At 34.8% G+C, this 21814-nt stretch overlaps 6 protein-coding genes across 6 annotated transcripts; 5 read left to right on the top strand and 1 right to left on the bottom strand.

Annotated features, from left to right (window-relative positions):
- Positions 1-445: 445 nt before the first annotated feature.
- Positions 446-970, top strand: MONOS_8127 (uncharacterized protein; the record flags this gene model as incomplete). Its single annotated transcript, XM_067878512.1, has 1 exon — positions 446-970. One exon carries the CDS (start codon positions 446-448, stop codon positions 968-970), a length of 525 nt encoding a protein of 174 aa, XP_067732108.1.
- Positions 971-1574: 604 nt separating this feature from the next.
- Positions 1575-2588, top strand: MONOS_8126 (uncharacterized protein; the record flags this gene model as incomplete). Its single annotated transcript, XM_067878511.1, has 1 exon — positions 1575-2588. The coding sequence occupies one exon, from the start codon at positions 1575-1577 to the stop codon at positions 2586-2588; it is 1014 nt and encodes a 337-aa protein (XP_067732109.1).
- Positions 2589-2830: 242 nt separating this feature from the next.
- Positions 2831-3310, bottom strand: MONOS_8125 (uncharacterized protein; the record flags this gene model as incomplete). Its single annotated transcript, XM_067878510.1, has 1 exon — positions 2831-3310. One exon carries the CDS (start codon positions 3308-3310, stop codon positions 2831-2833), a length of 480 nt encoding a protein of 159 aa, XP_067732110.1.
- Positions 3311-8736: 5426 nt separating this feature from the next.
- On the top strand, positions 8737-9276 carry MONOS_8124 (uncharacterized protein; the record flags this gene model as incomplete). The annotated part of the gene is made up of 1 exon (XM_067878509.1): positions 8737-9276. One exon carries the CDS (start codon positions 8737-8739, stop codon positions 9274-9276), a length of 540 nt encoding a protein of 179 aa, XP_067732111.1.
- Positions 9277-9574: 298 nt separating this feature from the next.
- On the top strand, positions 9575-10192 carry MONOS_8123 (uncharacterized protein; the record flags this gene model as incomplete). Its single annotated transcript, XM_067878508.1, has 1 exon — positions 9575-10192. One exon carries the CDS (start codon positions 9575-9577, stop codon positions 10190-10192), a length of 618 nt encoding a protein of 205 aa, XP_067732112.1.
- Positions 10193-13167: 2975 nt separating this feature from the next.
- Positions 13168-15747, top strand: MONOS_8122 (uncharacterized protein; the record flags this gene model as incomplete). Its single annotated transcript, XM_067878507.1, has 5 exons — positions 13168-13444; positions 13486-13745; positions 13803-14766; positions 14979-15348; positions 15411-15747. 5 exons carry the CDS (start codon positions 13168-13170, stop codon positions 15745-15747), a joined length of 2208 nt encoding a protein of 735 aa, XP_067732113.1.
- Between the last annotated feature and the right edge of the window lie 6067 nt (positions 15748-21814).

Consider the following 21814-nt stretch of genomic DNA (forward strand, 5'->3'; position numbering starts at 1 on the left):
CTCATAAAATATTATTTATTTTATTCTTAAAAAGGATAGATGTTAAATGGTATAGCCGATTTGAGTGAAAATTATACAAAAATAGCGCAAGGTTAAAAAGAAATGATGTTCGTTGGGATTATTATTCCATCTTGTTTAAGAAAAACAACGCATCAGTGATCGAATCAAACACTCAAAATGGCGAATTGTATATGAAGAACTGCGCAATGAGTGTGGCAGGAGGAAAGCAAAACACAATTACATTTTTCTTAATCAAATCGACAGAAATGATGGTTGAGCTGGAGTTTGTCACGATTTCAGATGTGAAATCAACGTCTCGTTATTTTCGTTCTCTCTTTCATCAGCAAATATTAATGAACAGGAATACAAGGTGAAACTTTTAAATTGTTCACTGCAAAGATTGGAGATTGATGGAAGTGGAGAAGCAGCCGTGTTTGGAGGGAATATGGGAGTTGGAATGGTGATGAATGGAAGCAGAATTGACGGGGCAGTGTCGGAGAAGAGCAAAGAAGGAGGGGCACTGAAAATAGCGTTGAATGAAGGAGGATTTGTTGCAATTGAAGAGAGCTCATTTACTGGATGTGTTTGCAAGAATATGAGTGAGGGAGGAAAAGGAGGAGGGATTTATCTGGATTGCAGTTCAAATGGAGAAGCATTTCAGCTCTCATCGATATCGTTTTCTGGATGCTCAGCAACAGTTGGGAAGAACATGTTTGTGAAGAGCAGCAGTCTGGTGAACAGCGTGAATACAGAGCGTTTTGCATTTGATTGCTCAGGATTCAAGGAGGATGGGAATGCATTTGTTGGGGAAGATGGGATTTATGGCGAAATGGATCTTCGAGTGTTTCTTGTTTCTTTGAAGTGTGTGGTTGTGTCTGTGTCGACAGATGGGCATGACACATTGGGATGTGGAAGCGATGAATTTCCTTGTTATTCGATTGTTCATAGTCTTTTGCATCTGTCATCATAACGTGTTCGTCTGATTTTCATTGTGGCAAAGAGCATGATTGAAGGAGAGATAAATCTGGAGGAGATGAGTTTGAGTTCAAAGAGCAGAGATTTGTGTGAAGTTGAAGTGAAATCAAACATTGGAAAAACAAGAGAGGCTTTGATTTCAACAACTGGAACAGTCTCATTGTCAAGAGTGAACTTTGTGTTCGATTCTGAATTCATTTCTTCACATGAATCGTTGATATCTCATGATGGAGGAATTCTTGAAATTATGAATTGCTCATTCGCTTCAAAACAATCCAATGAAGAAGAAAATGAATTTGCAAACATTCCATTTCACATAATTAATATGGAAAAAGGAGAATTACAACTTGATGGATGCTCTATATCAAATCTCATTCTTCATGAATCGGCATTGCATCTTTCATCACCACTTCCATCAGTGATTTATTTATTAACGATTTGCAATTCTACAATTAAAACTTCTTTGATAGATATAAACGAATGTGGGCAATTAACAATCAAGGATTTCAATACAGAAAATATCACAGTTGAAGGAAATGAAGAATCATTGATATCTTGCCTGTCAATGAAAAAGACAATGCAATTGACAAATTGCAACAATGTGTGGAGTCAGTTCAAAGACCACAAAAGGGAAATTGATGAAAATGGAGGATTGCACAGATGTAAAAATGGACAGTTGCATTTTTGATGGAAGTTCAAAGGAAAGAAATGAGAAGAAGTTGAATATGGAAGAAGAGATGTGCAGATGGGATGGATCTCTTGTGGATGTTGTGAAGAGTTCTGTTTTGATGAAAGATACAACATTATCGAATTCACCAAATGGTGGAATAACAATGAGTGGAGGAAATGTGATTATTGAGAAAGGAGAGTTCATAAATAACAATCCATCAATTGAGAGATATCCATCATTGAGAAGAAATATCATCTGTTCAGATTCAGGAGTATTGAATGTGATGAGTTTGAAAGGAGGTGATGGTTGGAAGGATAATACTTCACTCTGGATGTTGAATGAAGGGTGCAGTTTTGAAGGGATTGTTACAAAAAGGGATTCATCATTCTTCATTCCTGTGTTGGAAAGCGTGGAAACAAAGGAAAGCACAGATAGAATGAAGCTGACATTCAAAGGATTGCTTCTTGTTCCATGCAATCTGTCATTCTCAGTTGTGAAGAGGAAAGGTGAAGAGAAAGAGATTGAAAAACATGATTTTGATTCAAATGGATTCTTGTCAGAAAGAGAAGTTGAGGGAAGTGTGGCAAAAGATCTTATCAGCAGTTGTGGAAATGATGTTGAGGTGAGTGTGCATGTCTTATTTGGGAATGCAGAATCTCCTTCATCAACAAATTCATTTATTCTGAAGAATGCAACTGCATCTGAATCTGATGGAGATGGAAACGTTGTGAAAGAAGGCAATCTGACAAGTTCATTGTGGATAATAATAACACTTACGATTGTTCTTTTTATTATTCTGATTGTGTCAATTGTTGTCACAATTCGATGGAGAAAGGCAAAGAATGAAAACAAAGATCTGAGAGAGATTGTGAATGACACAGTGAAAAAAGATCTGAAGCTGATTGAGATTGTGACAACGAAGATGTCACCAAAAGAGCGATGAAAGAAAGAAAGAAATAGAGAGAGAGAGGAGGAGGAGAAAAAGAAGAAGAAGAAGAAGAAGAAGAATATAAAGAATTTGATGAAGAAGAAATTGCGTATGAAGAAGGAGAAGGAGAAAAGGAAGAAAAAGAGGAAGAGGAAGAGAAGAGAGAGGTGGTGCATGTGGCGGAAGGGGAGGTGGAGAAAATGAAAGGGATTGGTCAGCAAGCTCAGGAGTTGCCGAGCAGCCTGGCAAAGGATTGTCTAAGCACAAAGATGCGCATTCTGTTGTTGAAGCAACCGAAGTGGCAAAGAAGAGGAGGAAGAGGAGGAAGAATTAGATAACAATAGCGTTGCACTTTTGACCAAACCAGGCCCATCCCTTTCGCGTCCGATGTCTGTCTCTGCTTTGGCTTCTGCATCTGTCTCTGCCCCTGTTTCTGCTGCTAGCGTGCTCACAAACTGTGGGTTGTCCTTCGGAAAAGGAGAGGGCGGAAGAGATTCCTTCTCAAACCTATACTCGCTCGCAAACAGCTGCTCTGCAGGTACAATTATGCTCATCCGCTTCGCTTTGTTCCTGGGGGAACAAGACGATGCAGCCATCTCAGCTCCATGTGAACGCTCATCAGAGCAGCTGTGCCTGCGATGCTGCCTGCTGACTCCTTCTGAATGATGATGATGATGATGGTTAGACGGCAATTGTGGCTGCTGCCGAGATTGTTGTTGAGATTGTTGCCGCAGCATTTGCTGGTACTTGTTGTGCTATTTGCTACCTTGATTGCTGTGATGGCTGTGGTGTTGGTGTTGGTGGTGGTGATGATGATGATGCAATTGATGTGGATGACAATCTTGAGGAGCGCGTGCATGTCCATTGCCTGTGTTCATTTTCGTCTTTGACTTCAATTTCTCTTTCTGTGGTGATGGACCTGTTCCAGTTTCTGTTTCATGTAGCTGTTGTGTTGCTTTCAGAGTGCGTTGTTCGCATGAACAAGTCAAAGAAGAAGAAGAAGAAGATGAGGAGGAGGAGGAGGAGGAGTGATGCAATTTTTGAATAAGGAAATAAAGTTGACTGAGTTCATGGTTATCATTGAATTTACAAAATTTTTGTTATTATTATTAAATGATCCAACAATTGAAACATCTGTTTGATAGAATATGCCTTGAAAAAGAGCACATGGTATGCGTTCAATGAAATAACAATATACATTTTGGAGTGAAAGAAACTGTTTTCACAATTTTTATTAACATTATTAAATTTTGTTAAAATGTATTGATATTTCAAATCGATTCATTTTATAAATAAAAAAACTACAAATATATGAAAAGTCACTTTTAATGAACAAAAAGAAAACAATTATCTTCGGCATTTTTCCGAAAAAAGCAATAAATTGAAAATGAATAAATCATAACATATCAAATGAACTTAATAAAAGTTCTAATCTTATAAAAAAATATTCATTATCAATAGTGATCGTTCACCAATGCATATTTGAGAAGAAAACAAATGTATATTAACAAAAACATCCTTTGAAATTCAATAAAGCTATGAAAAAGCAGTTCGAGTGAATTTCAACATGGCATCACCTGCTTATAAAAGTTTGAATATATAAGGCGAAGATAACGTGACATCAGAAAACTTCAACATTGTGTGAAATAAAAAAAAGCGAGTTCTTATTTTTTGGATATCAAAAATATAATTGTGGGAATGATCAAAATATTTTAATTTTTTAATTTATTTTTTCAAATGTTTTATTTTTTGAAAAATCATGAATAAAATAAGAGTATATAATAATTTACGATCTCTCAGCTGCTTATTATTTGGAAATTATCAATTTTAATTGAAATTTTGAAAAAATACTCATATTTATGGGTGATTTTTAAAAATAGTTTTTTCTCAAGGATCAAAAAGAATTTCAAGATTCCAGTCCATACAAATGTTTTATTATTAATTCTACTTTTTATTTATCATAATGTTTTAAAGAATAATCAAGAATTGGAAAAGGACCTTAAATACACCTATGCCCATAAATTCTTTTTTAATAATTTTTCTGGTATTTCTTCGTTCATTGTCATCTTCTAAATCATCATCTTTTAAAATTTGGGATTTGAATATTTTTCTTTTATTCGGCTTCTCTTCAGAAAACAAATCTTTTTCAATTTTTTCTTCAGCAAAATGATCTATTTTCTTTTCATCTTTCATCTTTTTGTATACTTTCGATTCATCGAAAAATGCTTGGTCGGAAATAATTTTTCCATGGAAATTGAAACGATGGGCTTTTTTTTTCAGTTAGACTGAAGGAGTGTCAAGAAACTTCACCAATACAGAATTCGAATGAACAGACAGCACACCTCTTTTTTCAAATGCAGAGTGAATTGTTGAAGGAAGCAATGCAGTTTGCATAGTTTGTGGCAAGGCATTTGCAACTGCTTTTCGTCTGAGTGCGATCGAAGAGAAGATGGAACAACATAGTTTGAATTGAAACATCTTTTAAACACAGCAAAAACTCCGCAGTCAAGTGGCTGTGTGAGATGGGTGCTGTGTGGAATAAATGTTTCTGCGTCAATTGATTCATCTGCAAATTTTTGCCACAGATCTGGCTGTGCTCTTAAAGGATGAGAATCCAAGAGAAGAAAGCATTTATCTTCATTCATTTCTCGCAATTTTCTTCTTTGGACAATTCCAGCCAGTAGTATCTCTTCAGAATAGCGAGCAAACAATGCATCAGTCATCCATCCATCATTGTCTGCCCAGGCGTGAAGCTGCGGGCTGAGCAAGACACTCATTTCTTGTGGTAGTTTTTTGGATGGCCAAAGAACAAGGCTTGGAAGAGAATAACCATCAGTTGAAACAACAACCACTTAAGTGGAGTTAGGCATGTTGATTGGTGTTTTGGAAAACCCAACTGGAACATCTGAAGGATGAACAGCAAGTTGTTTTGTGGAGTCGGAAAGATGTAAAGAGGATTCCTCGGTGTTGAAGATGAGTGAAGTGGAGTATTTGTGAGTGTCATGAAGTGATTGAAGAAAAGAGAAGAAAGGTTGAAGAGACTGTTTGTTAGACACAGATAAACGTTGAATATCAACATTATGAGGAATTTATGTCTTAAAACATGGATTTCGTTTTTCAAAGGAACAATGAGTGTATTTGGAAATTTTGACTTCTGGTTCTTCTTTTTCGCCACTTCGAATTTTTGCTTTTGGTTAGCACTGATTCCATCTTTCATTATTATGAAAAAATATTAATAAGAAAGAAATTGAAATGGTAACCAATTGTATTGTTTTTGTTTCAGAATAACTCACTCCTGTGAAACTTTCTATTCTGACAACTCCAGTTATTTATTCTTCATCTTCTTTTGAAAATAGCTCAGGACTTCCAACTTTTCCCACATTTTTTCCCCTTTCAACGGCAGTTACAGCTCAATCAATCGATGAACGAGAGAATTCATTAAGATTAGCACCGTCGATCACATGTCATTTTCCATCAGCAATTTTTGCAGCTATACGTACTGATCGATTTTTTGTTTAACGATAATGGATATGTTTCATCAAATCTCTCAATTTTGTTAATCCAATTTCTTTTCTTTGTTTCTCTACACTCATACAAATAAAATATAAGAAATATTTTTTTATTTTATAAAATGAATATATCTTTTTTTGAATTGAAAAAACAAATACAAATATTAATTTTTTCGATTAAATTCTAACTTTGTCAGCCCCGTTGCTATCACCAAATCTCTTCAGGGGAGGCACAAATCAGAGATGGAGGAGCTAACTCCCCCATCTCCACCCCCATCAGAGATTAGGAATAGTTATTTAATCTTAATTTCTAACTGCCGACTTTTCCTTTTATACTAAAAACAATTAATAAAATATGAAAAGTGGGTTGATTAAACTAACTATTAAAATTTTTGTCCGGATAAAAAAATGTCCGGATAAAAAAGCTACCCTAAATTTTTATTTTGAAAACTTCCTCACTTTTAATAAAAAACCCTAATCAGTTGATTAAATGAAAAGTTTTCGTTAAACTTAACCCTAATAAACACATTGACAAGGGATAAACCATCTTTTTCTAAATGAAAACATTATAGGAATATTCTCTCTTTTTAATCTTAGTGGTTTGATCTTTAACTTTTGATGATTACTGCTTTAATAATACTGAAAATTTTCAGTTTATTTATCGAATGTTCTCTTTTTGAGAATTTTTACATCAGTTTATAAGGTTTTTTTTTGGTCAAAAATTCTTCTTTTGGACTATTTTTTTTCAGGTTGCTATGCACCCTTACCGAGATGAGAAAGATAATACAAGAGAAAACATCATGGTTAAATTTGAGTACTTTCATTTGAAATGAAGAAAAAAATAATTTGATATAAAGCTTGTTGGAATAAGTTTCACTTGTTCTATCCACAGAAAAAAAGGTTACACATTTACCACTCAAAGATGAATGAAGAGGAAAAGATAAAAACAAATAAAAAAAAGTGTTTGGTTCAGCAGCATACTAAATAATCTTCCAAATTAAAGATCAAATAAAAACCTTCTCGTGCATCTTTCGTTAAGCTGTATCGAAATCTGAAAACACTATCTTCATATCCTTCCTCCTCCATTTTTTCAAATACCTTTCTTTTTGTCTTTTGTCTTTTTTCTCCACTTTCATTGTTGTCCATTGAATCCATAATCTTTGACAAAGATGATTGAAAAAATCTATCAATCATTCAATCGATGAAAATTTCACATATGAGCTACTCATTTCCTCCAAAATAAGTTCGATAGCTCCTTCATTCAGCAAGTCATCAATTTCCACATTACTGTTATAAGCTGAACTTTGAAAAGAATCTACACACAGATCGCTTATGAATGTGTCATAATTCTTTGTCGCTTTGTAAACTTCTACAATTGTGTTGATTAATTTGACATTCTCCCGATTCCAAGATTGGCAAAGAATAAGAAAGAATCTGTTGTTTCAAACCATCTCCTGATTACAAGCATTTTTTTCTCCTCTTTTCGTACTTTCCCATCTTTTCTCTTCCAATTAATCCACTTCAAAAATTCATCCAGTTCTCTTGCTGCCTCTCTCTAAAAAAATTCAGATTATCCACGATCACTCCGATTGGATCATTATTAAGCATGTGAAATCTGTTCATTAAGAATTCCCAAGCAGACTGATACGCAAGATGAGTAAGGTTGTGATGAACTTGATGGTGTTGAATGATCTCTTCGATCTCATTCAGAAACATCTCTTTAAACATATTCTTCAATTCAAATAAGCAAATACAAAAGCACAAACAAACAAATGTGAATAATTTGGAATAAAGACATACGTTCACACATTTTCTCCATCATGGATTTAGCTCAAGGCTATCAAAGTCATTTCCACTTCTTTTTGAACTTCCTCGCTTTTTCCTTTGTTCAACACAACTTTCAGGAGGAAAGGCACACAAATTTCCTTGAGTTTATCGTGGATGGATTTGAATCTTTTGTTCCAAAACAAAAAGCATTCGTAAAGATCAATCAATAACCTTTCATTCTTTTCTTCTTTTTTCTTCCCTTCTTCAACAATCATCCACTCAAATCTTTTCTTCAAGGAAGTGTTATTAAAAAATAGATGGTCTGTTGTATTTTTCGCATTTTCACATCCAACATGTTTCAGTTACTCAAGCGCTTTTTCAAAAGGATATTTGTTCATAAAAATCAATTTAAAGCTTTCATCAAATTCTTCTTTTGATAAAAATGGTTTTAGCTCTTTTTTGTCCATTTTCTTCAGCATTCCATTCATTTCTTCTTTCATCAGTCTTTGCTCTTCTTCTTCAATCAAATCCAGGAAACATTTCTTTTCAAAAAAGAAATGAATTGATTTTCCAATAAAAGCAAACAAATTCAAATGCACACACCGCAAAACTGTTCCAATTCTTTCATATCCTTTGTTTTCACACAAACAATAGACCATCAATAATTCATATTATCCCATTCAAACGAAAACAAAATAATGTGAAGAGAGTTATAATAGGCAACATTAAAACTAAAAACTGTCATCAATATTTCGATATTCAAACGATTCTTTCTTATCCAAACAATAAAAGTGCATAAGCACCTTTATTTTCAAGAAAAACATCCATTCAATTCCTTCTCTTTTATTTGAGATCACGATCAATGGGTCATCGCCACGATCGGATCAATGTTGCAATCTTCGCAGTTCGCGACATTTCCTGGACTTACGCCGTCGACCGAAGCAGCCGGACTGCCAGGTGGGGCGCAAAGCCAGATGAACATCAAATTGCAGCCGCAGCTCCTTTCTCCGCCTTTTATCAACCAGCCAACAGGATCTTCAACACAGCCGTCAGACAGAGAAAAGAGCAGACGAGCAGAAGAAGAAGGCATGTACGAAGCTGCAGCATCTGTTTTTGAAGAAGTATTTGCACAGGATCCAGTTAAATCTTTGCTCGACATTCAGATTCATGCTTTTTCAGTGGAAAGAATTCAGCGGGAATATTCCTTACACGATTTAAGCCGCTTGTTACCGCCAGTGCCTCCTCCAGCTACAAAATCTAAGAACTGGTTCAACGACGCTCTAGACAACGCAGGATATAAACAGGAGATGTGCCTATGTCAAGCCTTCAAAGCCGTTTTGTTTTGCTTAGCCGAAATGGATTCCAACAAGGAGAGCGCACGACAGAGAGCTTCAGATGCGCTTGTCCTCACGGCAAAAGCGTTCTAGGAGGCCAGAAATACCAGTATTCAAGGGCGGTTCGGGTTTAAAGCAGCGGAAAAAATGAGAGCGGAAGCGGCGGCTGGGCTGTTGACATTGAGACAAGAACAGATCCTGAAAGAATCGGAGCTAGAAACGGATATGGCTAGTGCGCGAAGGAAATACAGAGGTTTTGAAACAATGATCGAGGCAACGAAGGAAAGAATGGATTTCCGTTCAGCCAGCCCAGTTCAGGCGCAGTCAAAAGGAGGAGCAGGTCAGAAGTTATTTCGTCATAGACCCCGCTCTTTCTCAGGAAGGAGAAGCTATGGAAGCCGAACGAGAGCAGCAGGATGGTCCAGTCGGAGTCGGGGTCTTCAAAGGAATTAACGAAAGCAACAGAGAAAGAGTCGCAGCCAGATCAGATCATTGGAGGAAGAACGGTGCTGTTCTTAAAGGCATGGGAAGAGATTGGAGGAGGAGATTTGATCCGAAATGGGATCCAAGCGATGTGGAAGAGCAGAAGAGAAAGAGAGAGACTTTCAAAGATGTCGTACAGAGATGGAGCCGAGCGAACAAGCGGGGAGCACAGAAGAGCCTTCAAGGATTTGTTGGAGGAACAGACGAGGACCGGAATAGTGGAGGAGATAAATCAGGAAGATGTCAAACACAGGAACAACGTATTCCTGATCAAGAAAAAGAACGGAACATGGAGGCAGATCTTAGACTATCGTCGTTTGAATGCAGCGGTCCTCAGAACGCATTTCAAATGCGACAACGAGAGAACAGTGGAGAGAATATTGCTGAAAGAAGATTGGGCAGTGACGATAGACCTTCATCAGGCATATTATCTTCTCCCAGTTTCAGAGAATCTCAAACCATATCTCGCTTTCAGATTTCTCGGAAAAGATTACGTATTCAAAGGAATGCCTTTCGGATTCGTTGATGCACACAGAATATTCACACATGTGATGAGGAAAGTGACGAAGGAAATAAGAAGAAGATGGCATGTGAGGCTTGTTGCGTATTTGGACGACCTGCTAATATTACTAAGCCTGGGTGACGTGAAGAAAAAAGTTTGTCACGTCCGTCACCAGTTTTCCCCCTCACAAAAAAAAAAAAAAATAAAAAAAAAAAAAAAAAGAAGGAAGGAAAGGAAAGATGCAGATAAAAAAATTTATTTTTTTTTTTTAATTATTGTTAAATTCAGCATTTTTTTTTCCTTGTGAAAAAAAAATTTAAAATCATAAATCCCATTATAATATGATAGGAAATAAAGCTGGTTTGTTCAAAAATCAAATGAGAAATGCATGTGGATGATGATGGTGTGAGAACTGACTTTTCATTGCTTTTTATAATTATTCTTTAACCTGGAATAGTTGAACCTTAGCATAAGCTTATCCAATATATATATGTAAACAACATAGTTTTCTTAATACAATTGCATTATTAACGATCAGATTAAGAACGTAACTGAAAAGTTCACTGGTTTGCATTCATTGCTGCATGTGAATTTTTGGTTATTGCATTTCTTTCTTTCTTAAAAATTTTGAAGTATTGTTTGATGGAATTGAAGAGTGCGATGAGGAAGAACAAATGCAGAGAATCAAAGAGCTGAATGAAATGGTTTATGAAATGGATGAAGAAGAATTCGAATCAGTTTTAACAAAAGAACTGTTCAATAAAATTGATGATATGATTGAAAAAGAGAAAATGTCAACGAAAATACAATTTTTCTACTGAAGCATGTTGGATATTGCAAAGTACCGAACCGCATTTAGGATTTTGCATTTAATGATTCTTTTTTGAATGATCGATTTCAGGAAATGATTATAAAAGAAAATGAGAAAAAAGAAGTAAAGAATGAAAGACTGGTGCTTGGTGTATGCAAATGTTACTCAATGCTTCACAGTTATATATATTTTTGTGAGGAATTACTTTCAATCTGTGTGTCTTGCCTTTTGATAACAGCTTTGAATAAAGATGAAAGCAAAGAAGCATTAAAAGAAGTAAAAATGGCTTTATCTGCTTTGAGAAGCGTTGATGGCTGCAATGTTTGCTCGTTTTCTCTTTCTTTTTGATGTTTTTGTTATTTTCTTATATTTTTTAACAGAAAATTGAAAAAGAACTTTTCTGGGATGAAATCAAAGAAATCATCAGATAACGCCAGCGACATCATAATCTGACACGGCTTGCGCATCTGTCTACTTGGTAGATTTTGACAGAAGGATTTGGTATTGATCAAAGCCTTAAAGGAGAGATTGTGAATGAATTGCATTCCACGAGAGAGGCATCAAAATCATTGAAAGAGCTGATGGAAAAGCATATTGGAGGAGAGAAAAAGAAGAGAAAAATGAAGGAAAAGAAGTGAAAGAAGAACTTGTTTTATTGAAATGGATCCAAAAGATTTGAACTACATTTTCTCTTTCGCTTATTGTGGAGCAAATAATTTATTGGACTTGTTCACAGTGCGTTCAGGTATTTCGAGCATCAAGGGATTCCAACAGAATGGAAAGCAAGAATTGCATTTTTTTCTTGAGAAATGCAGCGGAAGGCAAAAATGTGAATGTTGAAGACTTGCTCAAAGGAGGAGATATTGATGCTGTATTGGAGGAAATGAATCAATCAACGTTGAACGAAGGTGTGGCATTTGAAAGCTTTCTCTTCTTTTTGAATATTTCAAGAAGACTGAAAGAAGAGGAGGAGGATGAAAAGGAAGAAGCAAATAAAAAGGAAACAAAAAGGAAGATATTTGAAAAGATGGAAGAAGAAGGATATGAAGATATCATCTCAAGCTTTCATGTTATTCTTGATTATCTTTTCAAAAAATTTAATCGTTATTTGACTTTGAAATTTACGATTATTTTGTGAATTCTCGAGGAATTGCTTTGAGTCTAATTACTCAAAAATGGCATTTTTCCATTTTCATCATTTCGTCAAAATAGAAAACATACATTTTATTCTTTAAAAGCGACTGTTTTTCATTATTTCAAAAAAAAAAGAGAGAGAGAAACGATAACAATATAACAAAGTTAAAAATATTATTAATAAATGAATAATCTTCTCATTTTCATAGATTCTTCAGAGACATTTTCCTTAAATGAATTGAAACTTTTATCTTCTTCAATATGTTTTTATTTGAATTATTCTTTTCATTATTATTATTCTCCTGATGGCTCAACTTCTTCAATAGCAATTTCAACACACACTGATTGAAAACCTTCGCCTGCTGTGCCCACAAACAAAAATTTTATTCACTTTATAAAAGCAAATGTGAATCTTTTTGGTGATCTTGGTATTAAAAAATAACTTTTTTTCTGTAACGTCACATACGGTTCCGATTGAGTGCAAAAAATTGTCGAAAGATGGTTTTTAATATTTATAAGTTTCGTCTTTTTCCGATGAAAATTGTCGTATCACATGAAGCGAAAACTTTGATGAGTTTATCGAACAAAAAATTATCCAACAACGAAAGCTTCGAATTAACTTCTTCGAACAATCAGAATTTTTCATTCAATCAATGAGCATTCTTCAGCATCATTTTGAGATTTGTATTCAGTTCTTTCATAAAAAATAAGAGAATTTCCAATATTAATTAAAATTGTTATGGTTGTGGGAACAGTTAATAATTAAAGCTTTCAAATAAGAAATTTAGCTTGTTTGTTTAGATCTTCTGCTCCTTTTTATGCTTCATTTATTTAATGACTGTGTGTGACGTCAAAAGTCACTGACGTCAGTGATTTGTCAAAATTCCGATTTTCGCTTACACGTCAGTGAAAATTTCATAATGGAAAATTCGATATTTTCTATTTTCAAAATAAATTATTTTTGAAAACATTTATTATTAAGAAACTTTAAAATAATTATGTTGGTTTTTTGTTGTGACGTGGAAAAAACTGTCACGTCCGTCAAAAATCGAAAATGTCACGTCAGAAGTCAGCACGTCACCCAGGGTTAAATATTACATCAAGATCAAATGCATTTAAGAAGAATTACGGAAGAGATTGTGCAGTTTTTGGAGTCGCTTGGGCTGCTAGAAAACAAGGAAAAAAGCCACCTATCTGCCAGCAGAGAGTTTGTTTACCTCGGATACAGATGGAACTCGGAAATAATGGAGGTTCAGTTGGAGGAAGACAGAAGAATTGCATTGATGAAAGAAGTGGACAAATGGAAAGTGAAAGCAGTGAAAGCCAAGAAGGTGAGAATAAAAGATTTCGCCTCGTTCATTGGAAAACTTAGCGCAATCCGTTTCGTTCAGCAAGACACTTCCCTATGGCTGCATTCCATGCATCGCCTCTTACAAAAGGATTGGAGTTGCAAGGATGGAGCGGACAGATGAGAATCAACGCATCCATTATCCAACAGATTTTGCAATGGAGGAAGATATTGAAATCACGCCCTCAACGCAAGCTAATTCCAGTGTTTGTCCCATAGGCAGTGATGACAACAGATGCATCGGAAGTGGCGTGGGGGGCTACGCTGTCAATCAACAATCAACTGTTAGACGCACACAATCGGTTTCCACAGCAACTTGCGAAACAGTCATCGAATAACAGGGAGTTAATGGCGGTGTGGTTAGCTCTCAACCATTTTGTCCCAGCGCTCCAGAGGAACGGAATCAGTCGACTGCATCTGAGATCGGACAATACAGCGGTTGTCTTCAATATAAACAGATGGAATGCAGGAAAGAACTTGAGACCCGTACTGAGAAAGATATGGAGATGGAAGGAAGAAACACATATAGAGATGAGAGCCACACACATCCCAGGCATCAAGAACACAAGGGCAGACGCTCTGTCAAGACTAGAGAGAGCAGGGGATTACGAAGTGCGAGCAGAAGAGCTGCAGGAGATTCTGAAGATAGCTCAGAGGACACCGACACTGGATGCATTTGCAGCAAGTCACAATCACAAGTTGGAGAGATGGTGTGGCATCAACAGTCCGATTGCAGAGGATGGTCTCATGGTTCCATGGAAAGACGAAGTTGTTTTGGCTCACCCTCCTGTGCCGCTGATTGTATCAACGATTCAGAAAGCGAAAAGGGAGAAAGCACAAGTGATCTTACTCCTGCCGAACTGGAGAGGCCAGAACTGGGACACTCTTTTGAAGTCGATACCACACAGGAGCTGGGACTGGAAGCTGCAAAAGGAAGTGTTACAGAAAGGCCCCTCAATGCGATGGACGAATGCCAGTCTTCCTCCAGGACGGTTGAGGATCGTGTTGTTGAATCCATACAGCGTGACGGAGAAGAATGGTGGAAACGCGCTTTGGAGCAGAAAGCTTTCGCAACAGATCTTGCAGAAGAGTGCCGCAAGGGAATAGCTGAGACAACGTGGAAAGGATATCTTTTCGGCTTTGCACATTTTGGAAAGCAATGGAAGGAATGTGGCCACAAAGAAATACCAGACAATATATTCGATTGGGCATCAAATTGCGCTAATGTATTTTTATCCCTTAGAAATGGCGGAATGTCGCTCACGTGCCTGCAAATAACAAGAGCTGCAGTTTCTTTTTATTCCAGTCTCGTTTTCAATACATGCTTAGGTGATATCCCACTCATTAAGATGCTATTCAGAGCGTTCAGAAGAACAAATAGATCAAAGAGAAAAGAAAACAGAGATATTTGGAACCCACAGACGTTGTTGTAATATTTCGCAGATCAGGGACCGAATGAGCATTGAGCTTTAAGCAACTGACAATAAAGGTGATTGTTTTAACAATGTTATTTTCAGCCTGCAGATTTACAGAGCTTGAGAGAATAGACATGAGAAATTCAAGGTTTAAAGAAGAAGGAATATATATTGACACGAGACTGAAGACTTCGGAGACACGCACAGAGATTGCCGTTCCGTATTTATCATACTTGCCACTTATTTGTCCTGCTTTCGCGATTAAGACCTTGTGGGAGAGAGTAAAACAAGCTAACCCAAACACAATCAGTCTGCTTCTTAATACAAACACTTTTGCCCCGTTGGCACCAGGAGAGATTTGCAAGCTTGCCAAGGAAGCACTGACCAACGCCGGTAAACCAGACACATTTTCTCCATACTCAATCAAGGCAGCCTCAATTTCGGCTTTGACAATGGCAGGGATTCTTCCAGTGTAGTTGCAAAGTTTGCTCGTCTTTCTCCTCAAACAAACACATTGGTTAAACATCACTTCAGGGCGGATTTGGCTTCAGCAATGGGCAAGGTGATTGCTTCATCACCAGAAATATCGACAAAGCAGGCACAGCGCGCTGAAAAAGACGAACAGAAAGGAAGGAAAGAAAGCCAGAACAATGATGAAAAGAAGGTTGCAATTGTTAAGAAGCAGTACAATATGAGTAAAAGAAACGAAAAAATCCAAGCTTCCGACGACTCCCAAGCAATAATGCCTTCGAAGATTGAAGAACCAAAGGAAGATGAAAAAGAGGATACAGAATATGACAAAAGGTTTATTATCAGAACAAGAGCTCAATCAAAGAAAGAAGAAATTCAGAAGGAATGGAAAGTGTCATAAGCTGTAGTCATGATGGTATCAGAAATTCCCAACTAACATTTGATCTCAAATAAAAGAGAAGGAATTGAATGGATGTTTTTCTTGAAAATAAAGGTGCTTATGCACTTTTATTAGAAAAGAAAAACGATATTCAATTCCTTCTCTTTTTCCCACCACCGTTTTCACTCCCAACCCCTCTTTTATATAAGTTTTTTACATTGTCTTGTGTTCCACAATTCCTTTTCTTAGCGATAATTTGTTTTTAAAAACGCAAAGTTTTGATTTTTCAAACAAATGCATATACCCTCACATCACTACCACATTGATCCTGGGCGATGACCCATTGATCGTAATCTCAAATAAAAGAGAAGGAATTGAATATCGTTTTTCTTTTCTAATATTGACTTTTTGAAATTGAGAAAAAGAAATGAAGCGGATTATTGAAGATTACTTTTTAATGATCTGATCGGATAATTTATGAAGAATGAATATTTTTAAAAACATTTGCATTTTAAGAATTTTTCTTTTCTTCTTCTCCTCCTTCGATCTCTTCATTGATGATATTTTTGCTTGGAAGAAGGGAAGAACAATTGCTTCGTGAAAGGGAATTGTTGAACAAAAAGGCCGAATGCAATCTTAACCATATTTTTGTGTTGCAACGTGGAGCAAGTTTGACAAATTTTTTGTTGTTAATTGGGATTTAAATAACGTGCTTTGATGTTTATTAAAGTTCCTCATTTCCCTTTTTTGTTCAATTCGACTGATTGGATTGTACATTTTTTTTAATGAAGAAGTGCTTCATATTTTCAATCACACAGAAATCCAACCCTCTTTTGACTCACCTTCTCGAAAGAAAGCCAACTTTTTCTTCTTTATCATCTTCAGTTCTTTCACTGATTGCTATAGGGTGATTTATAAACCCGAACATTTTTATAAACCCGGTTATTTTTTTTGTTCGTTGAAACAGAATAAATACAACATAAAAATATAAAAAGCAAACATTTATTTATTTATTTGACAATTTTATGACAGTACTAGAATTTTTTTGTTTCAATTTTTGTTTTTGACGAAGATCAAAGGAATTTTTAATTTATTTTCGATCATTTGTTTTGCTTGTTTTTAACCAACTCTCTTTCTTTGTTTATTTTTAATTACAATGTCATAAAACATGCATATTGACCTTTAATAATTCCAAATGTTCTATGTTTTTATCTTTTTTTTCTATTGTTTTTCACATTTCATCATTTTTGTCAAAAAATATGAAAAAATGAAAATTATGAACTGTAAAATATTTTTTACGTATTAAAAATGATATGCATGAAAAGAAAAAGGTTTGCATAAAGCATTCATCGAGTTAAAATTTTATGAAATGTTGTTGTTTTCATTACACACATCAAATATTGAAAATGATAAAAATGTTCATTTTGTGTTCAATTTAATTTAAAATGACTAATTATTAAGATTACCAATGCATTATTATCATTTTTACACGACATAGTTATTAATAATCCTTTAAATAAAATATAAGCTCGGTAATTTTCATTTTTTCATATTTTTTGACAAAAATGATGAAATGTGAAAAACAATAGAAAAAAAAGATAAAAACATAGAACATTTGGAATTATTAAAGGTCAATATGCATGTTTTATGACATTGTAATTAAAAATAAACAAAGAAAGAGAGTTGGTTAAAAACAAGCAAAACAAATGATCGAAAATAAATTAAAAATTCCTTTGATCTTCGTCAAAAACAAAAATTGAAACAAAAAAATTCTAGTACTGTCATAAAATTGTCAAATAAATAAATAAATGTTTGCTTTTTATATTTTTATGTTGTATTTATTCTGTTTCAACGAACAAAAAAAATAACAGGGTTTATAAAAATGTTCGGGTTTATAAATCACCCTATTGATATGCAACGTAGCAAAATGAAATGACCTTGTTCACAATGAGACTTCTTCCTCACATTTGTCATTTATCTTCCTCTGAAGAATTCATCTGACTCATTTCATTTCATTCGCTGCAAACTTCTTCTTCTTCCACATTTCTGTTCAACTTGGGAAGTTGATGCACTTCATCAGGTTAAACAGTTTGCACATGATCAGACAACACACAACCATCTTCAATGATATTTTTTATTTCTTCGAAGAAACAGCTTCATTTACTTCATCTGAGCATCCTCAAAGATTTCAAATGAAAAGCCAACAGAACCAAGCCATGGGCGATTCATGATCAGTCAACAGACGATGACCATATTTCAAACAGAATGGAACAGAACATTGTCTCAGAAGAACACAAAATGGATGTGTTGTTGGATGCTGAATGTGTGATTGCTCAGTTGGAAGAGGAAAGATGAATTTGATGATGAGATAAACGATGCGGAATGCTTGAATTGAAGAAAAGAGAAAATGGGATGTTGAATGATGGTGATTGTTGTTTGGAATGGGGAAAAGAGAAAGAGAGAAATTGAGATGAAGCGAGAAACGAGCTGAGTGAGAGGGAGGACAAACTGAAGTGGTTTTTGAATGAAAGAATTGATTCGAAAAAAATGTCATATTTGCATTTCTTTCAGAAAGATCGATATAAGCTTCAACATCAACATTTTCTTCCTCTTCCTTTTCATCACTGCCTTCATCAAACAAAGCATAAAGGATTATGATCAAAGTGTTAACTTCTTCCTCTGAAATTTGAGGGAGCGATGTTATTCTTTCCAAAATCTTCAAAAAGAATATATTCATATATATCAGCAGGCTTTTCTTAAATATCTTTTTATTCAGATTTCCTATTCAATCTGTCTATCTGCCATTCGTTCAATTTTTAAAAAAAAAGGTTAATTCCCTTCAAAAATGACTTTTCCCAAAAATCGCTTTATCTCATTGTTTCATCTTCAGCAACTTTTAAAAAATGCACACGGCGTTATAAAATCTCAAGAAAATCATCTCCACAATCATTCGTTCCAAATATTCTTTTCTACCCTGTTTTTTCTATTTTCTGTGAATTCTTTCAACTTCCAAATTAATAATTCAGATTCTATTTCTATTTTTTATTGCGCACTTTGTGGTCGACTTTTCTCGATAGGATTTAGAATCATTTCCGTTGCTGTGTTTGGTTGGTTGAAATTCTATGTCAGAATAAATATTTCTTTCGTCTTTCTGAATAGAAATAAAAGATGATGCCCGGAGCTGAATTCGATGGAATTTGATTGAAAGATAATAATCATGTTATTTTTATGATCATTGAAGAAGGTGTTGAAGAAGAATACAGTTTGAATGAAAAGAAAAATATTTCTTCTTTGACATTTCATCGCGAGATTCATGAATGAAAAGAAGAATTATAGGCGCATTTGGTGAACGGTCGTTGAGAGGAAGAAATGTGAATGAAGCTATTTTTCGTTCAATTTTACGGAGCTGCTGATTGCACAACTGAAAAGTATCAGAAGGTCGATGCTCCGACCCAGTAGGAAGTAATAGATCAACAAAGATGAAGCAGAAAAAAATGAGAGGAAGAAGAAGGTGCATAAGAAGGTGAAGAAGAAGGTGAAGAGGAAGGAAAAGAAGAAGGTGAAGAAGAAGAAGGAGAAGGAGAAGGAGAAGGAGAAGAAGGAGAAGAAGGAGAAGAAGCGAATTTAGAATTAAAAAAATGGATTAGAAGACTTTTTCTACATGAGTTGGCTGCATCATTGTGGTGCAATCAGAATAAGTTGTACGTAATGAATTTCAACAAACGGATAAAATTACAATCCTCGTGATGCAGATGATGAAAAATAAATAAAAAAACAGCGTCGAAAGAAGGATGAAATGTTGAAGAATAAATCAGTGAGTGGGAGTGTTGATTGAATTGCCGAAGAAGACGAAAAAGATTCTGAAAAAACAAATACAATCTTGCGTTCAATGTCTGCCTTCTGCTCCAAATGTCCAACAAATTGAATTGCAAATCAAATAGTTTTTCTGTCAGAATATTACAATGATTCTCCTTAAAAATACTCAATGAAAAGAAAGTGCCAAATCCATTTCTGTGAAAAGTGACTTGTCTCTCTTTTCGGTTGGGACAATTTCCTTGTCTTCTCTGTATAACTTTTTTTTATCTTTTGCCATCTTCTCCTTGTTTCATTTATCTTTGTTGATGTGAAGTTCATAAATGTTTTCCGATTAAAATGTTATTGTTTTCGGCTTGAAAAAAATTTGATTGATATATTTTATCGCTTTCACAATGTGAAATAGACTTGTTTGCAAATATCGTATATTTCATTTCCAAAACTTCCATATTTTTTTATTTCAGTTTGCCGAAATTTTTGTTTTTGTTTGTTAATCATTTTGTTTTGTGTATCATTTGTTAATTATTCAACGAATTGATGAATAATGAAACAAAAAAATAGTCGGTGAGTTATCATTAATATCAAAAAGATTCAAAAGAAAAAATCGGAAAATATTGTTCCAACAAAAGTGAAAGATAAATCAATACCTTTTTTATTTAAAAAAAAAAGCAATTTTGAAAGCATAAAATTTTCTTAATAGAAACTTTCATGAAATTTTCACAAACTCAAATGAAGCTGAGAATTCTTTGATGAAGTGAGTTTATTAGAATGAAGAATTTCAAATTAAAATGTCGTAATGTTTTGTTCGAATTGACTGGATTTTTTGAAAAAGGAATTTTTTTTCATATTTCATCAATTGTTATTTAAGATCGAGCATCTTTGAAAAATACTTCTTTTAGTTTTATTTATTAAGAAACAAAATTTTGATTCAGGCGAATGAAAGTTCTGCGATATACAAATGAAGTGAAAGCCAAAAATTCAAAACGAAAATGAAAAAATGAAAAAGAAAATTGATAGGAAAATAAGTTAGTAATATATATTATAAACATCAGGATCATCAACTAAAGGAATATCGTTTTTATTTGCTCTCCTAAAGCAATGGCAAAATCCGAAGATGCAGTCTTCATATCCTTCTTCTTCCATCACTTCAAGTATTTTTCTTTTTATCTCAATTCGTTTGATATCATATTCCTTTTTCTCCATTTTTTCTTTCAACTTCCCACAACAATTTTCGAAAACGCTCATCCAAAAAATATTACGCGGATTGCTCGCATTTGTTTCAATAGTCTCCTTCATTAAAGCGTCAATTGCTCCTCCTTTCAGCAGGTAATCAACTTTCACAACTTTGTTTCTCGCTGAACATATTATGCATCTGATGCATTCATCGTAAATGCATAGATAATTAGCCTTTGCAACATGAAGCACTTGAATAAGGCTGCGAATAAGCCCAATATATTCTTCATTCACAAACCTGCATGAATCTAAGAAAGATTTCAGTGTTTTGAGCCATTTAACAAAGAAAATCACTTCCTTCTCGACTTTTTCTTCTTTTTTCCAAGCTTTTCTCTTCCAATCAATACACTCCGTCAGCTCTTCCAATTCTTTTGGTGCTTCCTTCCTAAAATGCAAGTCATTCACTATCATAACTTCTAAGTTTCTATCAATGGACAATCGGTTCATCAAAAACTGCCAAGCAGATTGGAAGGCAGGATGAGTAAGATTGTGGTGCTTCTGATGATGTAGAATTATTTCCTTCATCTCATTCAAGTAAATCTCTTTTTTAATTTCCTATTCAAAAAAAAAAAAAAGGGTGGGGGGGGGGAAATAGAAAAAAATCGATAATGTCAAAAAGGAAAAGGAATTGTTCATATTACCCCAAATCCAGTGCAGCTCAAAGCCAGTAAAGCAAATTCTACTTCTTTCTGAGTCTCCTTGTTTTCTTCTTTCTTCAACGCGACTTTCAAAAGGCATGACATACAAATTAGATGCAATTCAGATGGAGCACTGCTGCTCAGTAAAAGATAGCATTCACAAAGATCAGCAAAAAGCTTTTCGTTCTTTTCTTCTTTTTTCTTTTCTTCTTCAATAATGATCTTCTCAAATCTTTCGCCCAATGATGAATCTTCAAAGCGAATGAATAAAATGGATTTTAATTCTCTGACATATCCCATGTGCCTCAAAAAAGTAATGGCATTTTCCAATGATAATTTATTCTTTTCAATCATTTCATTGATTTTGTCGAATCGTTTTATTGTGAAACTTGAATAAAAATCAT

Source organism: Monocercomonoides exilis (assembly GCF_001643675.1).
Source record: "Monocercomonoides exilis strain PA203 chromosome Unknown scaffold10-1930038, whole genome shotgun sequence".
In the NCBI taxonomy this organism is placed as follows: domain Eukaryota; phylum Preaxostyla; order Oxymonadida; family Polymastigidae; genus Monocercomonoides; species Monocercomonoides exilis.